General features: G+C 37.8%; 1 protein-coding gene across 2 annotated transcripts; it reads left to right on the top strand.

The window, feature by feature from the left end:
- Positions 1-919: 919 nt before the first annotated feature.
- On the top strand, positions 920-6,845 carry LOC135468761 (uncharacterized). 2 transcript variants are annotated; one of them, XM_064747174.1, is made up of 5 exons: positions 920-995; positions 1,940-2,011; positions 2,870-3,034; positions 3,486-3,611; positions 5,036-6,845. In XM_064747174.1, exons 3-5 carry the CDS (start codon positions 2,896-2,898, stop codon positions 5,293-5,295), a joined length of 525 nt encoding a protein of 174 aa, XP_064603244.1. In that variant the 5' UTR covers positions 920-995; positions 1,940-2,011; positions 2,870-2,895; the 3' UTR covers positions 5,296-6,845. The 2 variants fall into 2 exon arrangements, with proteins under 2 accessions (XP_064603244.1, XP_064603243.1); XM_064747173.1 differs by lacking the exons at positions 920-995; positions 1,940-2,011 and having other exon boundaries at positions 2,421-3,034.
- The last annotated feature ends 4,079 nt before the right edge of the window (positions 6,846-10,924 follow it).

Raw genomic sequence — 10,924 nt, 5'->3', positions numbered from 1 at the left:
TAAATTTAAAACAATTCCCTGTGATCTTCAACTATTTTTATGCTCCAATAAGAAAGCTGTGATCCTTTTTTGTATTTTGTTATAAAAAGCCCAGCCTAAACCACGTATGAAAAATGAAAAGCAAACAACTTGTAAGGAATTTTATCTGAATGCATTCATAACGCATAGAATGGAATCTTTAGTTTTGCAGATGCATGTTGTGCACTCTTGGATTAATATGTATGATCAAGATAATGTACTCTAGCTGTAATTTTGACTTTAATGAGTGTTTGTGGTAGAATTGAGCCAAATACAGGTTTTGGTGAAATTCGTTTGATTTGATCTGAATAAAAAGGTATATATTGTAATTCTCCAACCTTTTTGCATGTTAGCAAGGTATTTATTCAAGCATATTCTAGAGGCATTATTTTGTTCAGATTGATAAAATTAGTTTCTGCGAAGCCCAAAGATTGGTCAATCCCACCAGTGTAGCTTTGTCTCGAATCAAAATAAAAGTGTGCTTAAATTGTACTGAAAGTTGTTCTTTCATATGCTAAAAAGGTTGAGGTAAGAGAGTACCAGAAATGTCAGTAGTAGTCAAAGAGAAGCATTTTAAAACCAGTGCTGTCACATGCCTCTGTATTGGTATATATCAGTCTTGACAATTACGATGTATCAGCTCTGTCACCAGTGAGCTTGTCAGTTCAAACCCGGCTCTGTCTGGTTTGGCTTTAAAGCAGGAGGGATGTCACGTACTTAGCAAAGGTCGGTCTCTTCCATCCACGACATTTACTACCCCCATGTAAGTGAAAAAGTTTTCAGTATAACAACCAAATAAGTAAAAAAATAAATTTTCTGACCACTCCCCATGTTATATTTTCAGACTGTTATGGAACCATTTTCCAATGCGTACTACCATGGCGAGGAGCGTGTCAGCCAAAGATACAACAGCAACCCTGTGAAACCGAACTTGTCCTTCAAAGACATTCAGAAATCTCTTGAAAATAACTACACTGGTAACATATTCTGTCTGATTGCTCACTGGAATAGATGTTGTATTTAATTGTTGGAACAGCTTCATGGATGGGTAATGGAAGGGCAGTTATGTTGATAAATTTGTGATTCATTAAAAACGTACTTTTATTTTGTTGTATTTGGGAAAAAATTAGGGAAGATGGAAGTGTTTTATAGAATTTTCTTCATTTGGAATCAGAAATGGGTTTTGGATGGCAAATTTCGTCTCTGGGATAAGTGAGAAAATTTTTTGCACCTGTGGAAAAATATGCACTGTAAGTCCCAGGTATTTAGTTTCACTCTGTGAAGCCTGAACCGAAATGTATTGTGTCATTTTGAGAGTGTTTGCTGGAAATTGGTAATGGTGAAATTTTACCTGCACATTTTCAAAGGAGATGGTTTCAAGGTTAAAGGGCGACGCCTATTTTAGACTGCTAACAACAGGTGTTGGATTGGGCAAATTATGAAAACTAATATTCTATGTATGTACATGTATGTGTGTGTGTGGGTGGGTGCGTGTTCAAGGCTGTGTTAGTCTGATGTTATGTGCAGTGTCACACTGGCACATCAGTAATTTACCATTCAATTTAAGACTGTGAGAACCTGCACTGGAGGCGGTTACATGTAATTTTGTGTTCTACAAATGTATCGGCTTTTACAAACATGCAGTAGAGGACTTATAAAGCCCAATTTCATTAGTTTATTATTTTTTTTCTTTTCCTTTTTTTTGTGTTTTTTTTTTGGCTATAATTTTGGATTTATGGTTAAATATGAACAAAACATTCATTCCTGCCATTGGGACACAGCATGCAGTGTATTTATGTACTGTCCTGCCCAGATGGAGGAAACCTTGGTTATCGGATGTCTCCTCAGCACAACTGTGATTAGAAACTTCACCCCTTATTAACCCACTCAACCCATGGTGTCACACAATTCAATATTACAGAGCAGCTTGCTGGCATGAGCGCCATGTTTCAGGGAGTCTTGACACAGAGTTGAAGTGGTTGATCGTAAAGCTGTAAGTATGTGGCCAACCCGGTTTTGTTTTGTTCACAGATGGCTCTGTCAAAAATATATTTGCTCATGTTGAGGCATGAAATTGCAGAGAGCAGCCAGTATTTGATCGCGGACAAGGCCAGTGCTGCACTCAGAAACAAGATTCTATTGTTTGTGTTTGTTGTCTTCTGAAATTTGCAAGTGCCTATTTGGAAACCTGTGTGTTTCAAAATTTCCGATTTTGTTTATGGGATATTTCACTAATTTTTTAATAAAATCATTTTTAATTGTTTGTCACACGCTTGCGCAAATAGCTACTCACAAGTGCAAATTTAATGCATGTCACACAATATTTGCACTGTCATCTTAATATGCATTGAAATACTTAGTTTGGCTTTGTAGCCACAGGCTGGCTAGAGATTATTCTTTGTTTGGCCTCTTAGTCTTGGAAAATACAGCATGATGGAGAGGTATTACTTATTAATGAAATGGAAGAAGGACTTGCCTTTCAGCCATTTTGTCAAGTTTTGAACATTTCCTTGTGATTTGTTTCACATTTAAATGATATGTATATTTACATGGGCATGCAAACAACAGGTGTATGAATATATGGTAACTCAAAAAGATAGTGTTTTAAAATACTGTTGGAGTTGGTTAAAGAAATTTGTGCACAAAAACATTAATACAACCACTGGGAAGTCTTGTTGCAATTGAAAATCCATAGGGGAGGGGAGGATGTGTTTTTTTTGGCTCTGGAGTCCAATTATCAGGGGTTTATGGGTGTTAAGCTCCCAGAAACTCCGGGTTCACGGGTTTGAAGGACCAAAAACAAATATGCTGTGTTTGTCTCTGAAAGTTGTGTGTGCTGTGTTTATTTCAGAATTTTCTGTTATCTTTGCCAAGGATATGGCCTATTTCCTGAGCAACCAGATGGATAGACTTAACGAGGTGTTACCTGAGGGGTATGTGCACACCTTCCTGATTCGTCACCCCCGTAAAACAGTGGCCTCCCTCTACAAGGCCTCACTCAATGATTCCACAAAGGGTGAGTACATAAGTTCCAGGACAGTGGCACTCGCAGGACTTGTGGAAATTTCTGGATCTGGAGCACGCACCAGTCAAGACTTTAGACTCACGAAAAGTTCCATATTGACAGACTTAATGTAAATGGTTGATGGAAGACAAACGTCAGACTGCGCAAACGCCTCTGCCTGCGGAATCAAAAAGACCCTTTCAACATAGAGGGCGGGAAACATACTGTTAGACATTTCCTTATAAAACTGGATTTGACTCCACACCTCACCTGCATGCGAGCCACAGAGCTACATCCTGCTCCTTATAAGCCTTGAGCCCTTTTGTAGCGAGGCTCTTTGAATGAAGTGTTAAGATAGTTTTGCTGCTGGGCTGACTCCATGAAGCTATTTTGATGCATTTTATCAGGTTTTGTAGAGAATATTGAACTGCTGCCTGATAAACTGTTTCACTTTGTATTCCAGGTTTTAATTATTTTGATCCGGCTCAAGCAGAGTTCAAATCTTTACACGACTTATTCTTCACGATTAAGGGGCAGACTGGGGAAACACCTTTAGTGATAGATGCTGATGACCTTCTTGAAAATCCAGGTAAGTCAACAAAAAAAAAAAAAGGAACAGTAACTGCAAATATGGGTATCATGCTGTATGAAGGTTGTGGCAATGGTGTTGGTATGTACTATGTACTGGACTATTCTTTAGTATAATGTTTAAATACCCAATAAGATTAATACTGCAAATGAATAAAAATTTTATCCATGACTTAGATGCCCACTTTACCATTTTCTGAGCATTTTATGGGTCCTAGACAGGTGTATAAAATAGCCAGTGAAACCAAATACTGCAAATGACCTAAAATTTCATCCATGACTATGATGCCCACTTTACCTTTTTCTGAGCATTTTATAGGTCCTAGGCAGGTGTTTAAAATAGCCAGTGAAACCAATACTGCAAATGACCTAAAATTTCATCCATGACTAAGATGCCCACTTTACCTTTTTATGAGCATTTTATAGGTCCTAGGCAGGTGTATAAAATAGCCAGTGAAACCAAATACTGCAAATGACCTAAAATTTCACCCATGACTAAGATGCCCACTTTACCTTTTTCTGAGCATTTTATGGGTCCTAGACAGGTGTTTAAAATAGCCAGTGAAACCAATACTGCAAATGACCTAAAATTTCATCCATGACTAAGATGCCCACTTTACCTTTTTCTGAGCATTTGATAGGTCCTAGACAGGTTGTATAAAATAGCCAGTGAAACCAAATACTGCAAATGACCTAAAATTTCATCCATGACTAAGATGCCCACTTTACCTTTTTCTGAGCATTTGATACGTCCTAGACAGGTGTTTAAAATAGCCAATGAAACCAAATACTGCAAATGACCTAAAATTTCATCCATGACTAAGAGGCTAATTTTGGTTGTTTCTGAGCATTTTGTTGATCATTGATAAGCAATGAAACCAATTGTATAAATGATGTGAAATTTTGTCCTTGACCAAATTACTCATTTATCATGTTTCCTGTTTGAGTTTTATATTGATCTTAGAAAGATGTTTATAACCAATTAAATAAATACCATAAATAACCTAAAAATTTTCCTTGACTAAAATTTTCATTTTGTGTGTTTGTGAGTATTTTATTAAAACTTAGAAAACTTTTACTTTTTACCAGCACCAATATTTCATGACATTTTAATTTACCAGCAAATATACAGTCTTTGAACAAATTTTTAGGTCAGAGGAAAGACAAACTAAATGGTTAGCCATTTTTGGTTGTACACACATTTTGTGTACATCATCCATAATCTTTCTAAGGCTAGAGGGTTCCCCCTGGGCTCTGCCCGGTTTTTTCCACCATAATGCTGGCTGCCATCGTATAAGTGAAATAATCTTGAGTATGACATATAAACACCGATCAAATAAAGAAATGAATAAATACGCTAGGGCGAGCACGCAACGCCCTGTTATCAATAATGAGTTTACTATACTAGCTGAATATTTGTTGCAGATCGCATGCTTAAAAAGTACTGCATGAAGACTGGTCTAACATTCTCTGAGAAGATGCTGAAGTGGGACCGTGGGGGTATGTCAGACCTGGAGGAAGCATTCCCTGGGTGGCAGGAGGTGCTCAACGAGACAACAGGTTTTCTGAAGCCTCAGGCCACCAGCCCAAAGGAAGACCCGAAGTTGTCAGAAGCTGCAGAACAAGCCATTCATGACAACATGGAGTACTACAATACTCTGTACAGTTACAGGATATCATGCTGATCACACTGATCATACATGATAATAAACTATATACAAACTCACTCATACATTATACTAGTATCTCAACATTTTTATCCATCAATCCTTCTTTGACATCACTCAGCATGTAGTATGAAGAGTTGTGGAGAATTTATAGAATTTTCTAAGACAGTTTTTCCTGTATTGTTTATACACATATCAAGACCTGGCTGCAAGATTGTGGTGGAAATGCTTGGTAACATTTTACTCAGTACGTCAGATACAAGAAAATATATGTCAAACCAGCTTGTGTATTTATAACATTTGCTGATAATATAAACAGCACTACCAAACATATCCAGCAGATGACCAGTTTTAGTGGTCATGGTATGTATACAATGTTGTTAAACAGTTTTACATTTTTTTTTTATGAGACTGATACCTGATGGGTTACACTTTGTGGTACTTAAGGTATTAAAATAACACTTGTTTGCTGTTCATGTCAAAAGCCTAATTGCACCGAGCATACTTATATGACTGGTTATTGATTTTTTTTTGTCTAAACTTTGCCTATGGTTATCTTTCAAATACTCAGTGATGAAAGCCGTATCTTTTAGCTGTGACAAGCAACTTTATATGTCGTGACAAATTTCTGACATTCTATCAAACATGGACAATTCACTTAAACAATCCCGGATGACCACGACTTTATGCAGAATATCACATGCACCTATTGTGACTTTGCACTTGTTGTTTATTTTGGTTTAGAGATTAGACAAGTGTTAATTAGTAATTGCATTTCTGTGATGTTTTATCCTCCAAACAAAGGCAAAGAAATTCATATTCCCTTCTGCTCTGGACATGTCAGAAAATTGGATCAATATTTTTCTCATTGCTTGATAACTAATCTTTTTATCTGTCTAATTCTATGAGGTAAAAATGTGTTCCTTGGGCATTCACGCCTAAAAGGGCTCAAGTCCAAAGTTTATCCAGAGAATTTGATGAAATTTTTTTTCCTCTTGCTCGATGTTAATTTTTTTTAAAATCTGTCATTTTTATTTGGCCAGATAAAAAAAATCCTACCAACCTACTCCTTATTTACTGGTAGTGTTGTGTTACACCTAGTTGTGAGAGAGACATAGCTTCCACATTGATTACCAGATGGTAAATATATATTTGTGACTTGTCAGTGAACAACTGAGGTACTCTGGTGGTGTTGTTCCACTTCTCTCAGACTTGGAATATTGCTCAATGCTTTGGGCAATGTATTGGGAAAGGCGTTTCAAGTCAGTATCTGATATCTTATAGAATAAGGTAGCCACAATCGTTGTCCATAAGTTTTTACCACAGTCAGAATACACACATTCACATATACTTATACCACAATCTCGCAGAACACACACATTGTGTTTAACATAGTTGTCATAGTTGTCAATTTGGAAGGCTTTCGTCGGGGAATAGGATGTAAGTTGTCTTTCATAATCCTGTACTATTTGATATTTTCCACAACTTTTTAACATTAGATCATCATAATGAAATACGTAGAAGTTCGTTGGTCATTATATTATGTCAACTAGGCCCTACACTGTTTTAAGGGGTCAGTTGGTTATCAATCTTGATATATCTTTCATATTCTTAAGATAAAACTAACTCAATGTTTTTATTCTGTTCACAGAATTATTTCATTGTCCTAAGAATTCTTCACCTGTTCTGGTGGTTAGTCTACTTATTAAAAATGTAAGTTTTAACTGGCATGGCTAAGACTATACAGAAGATATTCCTTGGGATATTGCAATTGGGCTACATTAGCCTGTTTTTATATATCCATGCCTTGCGCAAGAGTTACTCATGGAACACGTCTTGTTATATATGATACATGTGAGAAGTGTAACAAGATATTGCATGACCTGTACACCAAGGGATGAGAAAGTATTGGTGTATCTTGCTGATAGCTCCTGTCAGTGTTGCATTCAACTGCTTGCAAAGCTGCGCCCTGTGCCCCGTTCCACAAAGTGATCGTAGGATAAATTAATTGTAATTACCATGCAAGTATGTCTTCTTACAGCTGTTGCCATGGCCGCTTAGGGCCTCTACTAAAAATAAAATAGCTCCTTCAGCTCCATGTCGCGCCAAAACTCACCAATGGGTGAGTTCCATTCGGCGCAAAAACTGATCAATGGGTGAGGTCTATTCGCGCCAAAACTGACCAATGAGGTTATCGCGCGGTTTTGGCGCCTGAATTTCGTGGACGTTCGCGCTGATGGGATAAAAAAACAAGGTGTGTGAAGTGAGTGACGCTTCTTCCGGGTACAACGCCTAGACAACACCAGAGAGTATACTACTGACGCTACACTGCCATTATGGTTTACGGAGAAGGAGGAGGAGAAGAAGCAGAGGCTTTGGCAAAGTTTACTTGTCGGAGATGTGCCAGGCATTTTCCTATATAATAATTTTCCTATGTAATAATTTTTTTGCAGGATGAATTTCTTCACCCACTTAGTTTGCAACCAGGGAAATCTCGTGGTCTCTAGCTTCTGGATTGTCTTATAGAATAGCTTGTCATGTCACACAATTATCTGTTGGTATCGGCAGTCATACCTTTTGGTGTATGTGCTAAAGCGAATAGCGGTGGGCGATGACCTAGCGAGCATGATGACAAGTGGGCTTAGATTAGCCATACAGGCCGGCTGGCCAGTCAGACAAAAAAAAAAAATAATAACGTCATCGGTAAGCCCCCACGGACGTCGGCTGCGCTTTCGGTTGAACTCCTGGAATAAGGATCATGTTAATGAGAATGTCATCATTTTGCTTAGTGTCTACGCTGCTATGCCCCAGTCTGGTGCGGACACATCGCCTCAAAAAAGGACTTTTCTTTCACAGTTGGTATACCCGAACACTCGCCGTAGTGTAAACACATGCTGTATTTCGTACTATAAATGGTCCAATTTTGGATACTTGAAATTTACTGGTGAACTGCATTCAAAGTGACACAGCGAGTGTTACATAACCGTATGCTTCCAAGTTATCAGCTTATTTCTCTTGGTCCGCAATTGTGTTGCTGTGTGGTTTTAATCTTAAAGCATTGATGACAAGGCTCAAACATGTTTGGTATAGAGCTTAACATTTTAGGACAGTTTTAACAAGGGGAATAAATCTGGGGTGTATTATCATTGTATAATTTTTTCTTCAGTGTGGGCCTACATAGTTACACAAGGCTTAGATCTACCTTCAGTTCAGTCCAGCTTATATTTTTAACCGACAGGGATATCGAGACAAAAGAGGAGAAGAAAACAAACAAAAATAATAATATTTAAAAAATAAATAAATACCAGGGGCTCTTTAATTTTCAACATTATTCATACCTTCATAAAACACCGTTTTATGTGCTTTGCAAGGAAAATGCATATGGCCGCTTACCTGCCAATGTATAGGTAAGATATCAGCATTTAAACACAGGGTTGCACATCTAGCTTTATACATTAATTCATAACATTGTCCACGCTTTATGAATACATTATAGCCTGCAACAACAGTTTTTAATGCATAGGGTATTACATAGTAAAATTGACACGCGTGACTCCATAACTTTTGGATTTCATGCACCTAGCTATATGATATAATTAAAGACGAACAGCACGGAGAGTAAAACTAGAGCGATGACACCAGTGTGGCCGCTGTGACTTTGAGAACAAATATATCTACCTGTTTCCATATTAAAGTATACTTTAAGCATCCCTTTTTATGTGCAATGGCTTAATTTAACGGATATGTGATTTCCAAGTTAACATTGCAGGCAGCAGCAGCTTAAGACACCCGTACAGTTGCAGGTGCACTAATGGTTTTGGCAGAAACTGAAGTAATTAGTGAAATTCATTCATTTGTTGTATACCAATATGCACTTGGTATACAGTGCGAAAGCAGTTTCAACAGCACAAGTCAAGACGTCCTTAATTGCAATGGTTTGTGGTTCCAACTATGCAGTATGCTAATTTATTAATGGATATTCTGTTTTTGTCTGATTTTGTAAGGTGATGTACACCCGATGCAGGTGCACATGTGTAAAACGGAATGTATAATTTAACAATACACAGATTGCGTGAGCAACAGCACGCTCGTCTGTGAGTGCAGGAACAATCAATTTCGGGTGGCTAGACAACGAGCCTGTGTAGTGTGAAATAAATGGAGGTAATTCATATATAACAATAAATGAAGACATAGCCTGGAATGAAGGCATGCATATAGAATAAGGCGCATAATATCAAAGGACATGCATCTGAAGATCGAGTAAGCCTTTGCCCACATGTATGTGTCTGGCATACATTTTGTACACAGGTGCTGTGTGTACGAGTCCTTCTGCAAGACAACAACACCCCTACCTTTCCATGGTGATATTAGGCAATTTTGCAATCAACATATGATTAAATGCATGAAACAGCAAAAAACGTTTAAAACGAGAATGTGGACATTCACTAAGATGACATGCTGATGATGAGACATCAATGCAAAAGGCGGTTTAACAAGGTGATGACCAGACGGAACACCGAATACAGGAGAGATGCAATATGAAACATCCATTTTAGCAGAGGGGTGGAAATTTGAAACACTAGTTGTCGGAAGATGCCAGTATTAAATATCAAAATAGTGAGTTGAAGACGTTATGTATATATGAGTGAGGTTTACGTCGTACTTTATTGTTATTTAACCTTAATCATTAGGTGCGTATGTGTGTGTGTAAATATGTATTCCCAACTATGCCAATTTTCATACATTTTAAGACAATGTTGTATATATCAAAGTTGTTAGAAATATAGGATTCCCATAAACACCAAGAATGGTCGCCCAAAGTTAAGCTGGTCACCTAAATGTCTCCTTTTATTTCAAAACGGTCGCCCAAGAACACAATATATATTTTATACCCACAGTCATTCAGGCGACCATATATAAGAGAATGTCACATTTGTCTGCCTTTGGTCGACCAGTGTTTACACGGTGTCATTCAGACGACCGCATATAACAATGTCGTATATGACTACTTTTGGTCGACCAGTATATCCTAAACCGCTCACATGTCGTAATATTATTGGTCCCGTAGACCTCGTATTTCCAATGATATGTAGCCGCCTTATAATGGAGATATATAGATATATAGCTATACTGATAGCTGTCTCTTCTGCACTGTCCAACAGTATATATATTATAAGCCAATGTCATATACGCTGTGGATATTCGTCTGTTGATATCCTCTTCGGGGTTTCACCCCGACAAAGAATCCGGCACACCTGCCGCCTGGCCTGTTAGAAAAAAAACTCAATAACGTCATCGGCATAACTCGTTTCTGTCGTCATATTCTCTGGATTTGGTGCCTTTTATGTAAAATTGAATAAAACAATAACAGATGGCGCTGTAGGGCTAATCTATGCCCACTTGCCGTCATGTTCGCAGGTTATCGCCCCCCGATATTCGCTTCTGCACATACATGAAAAGGTATGACTGCCGATACCAACAGATAACTATGTGACACTATAGGCTATTCTATAAAACCAGAAGCTAGAGACCACATGTAGAAATTCGTCCCGCAAAAATATTACACAGGAATATACCTGTTGTCAAACTGATGTCAGCAATAGTGTATTCGTTGGATTTGTGTCATTTTCAGCTTTACAGATAGCCT

Source organism: Liolophura sinensis, chromosome 6 (assembly GCF_032854445.1).
Source record: "Liolophura sinensis isolate JHLJ2023 chromosome 6, CUHK_Ljap_v2, whole genome shotgun sequence".
In the NCBI taxonomy this organism is placed as follows: Eukaryota; Metazoa; Mollusca; class Polyplacophora; order Chitonida; family Chitonidae; genus Liolophura; species Liolophura sinensis.
This window is presented reverse-complemented; position numbering and strand designations above follow the sequence as displayed.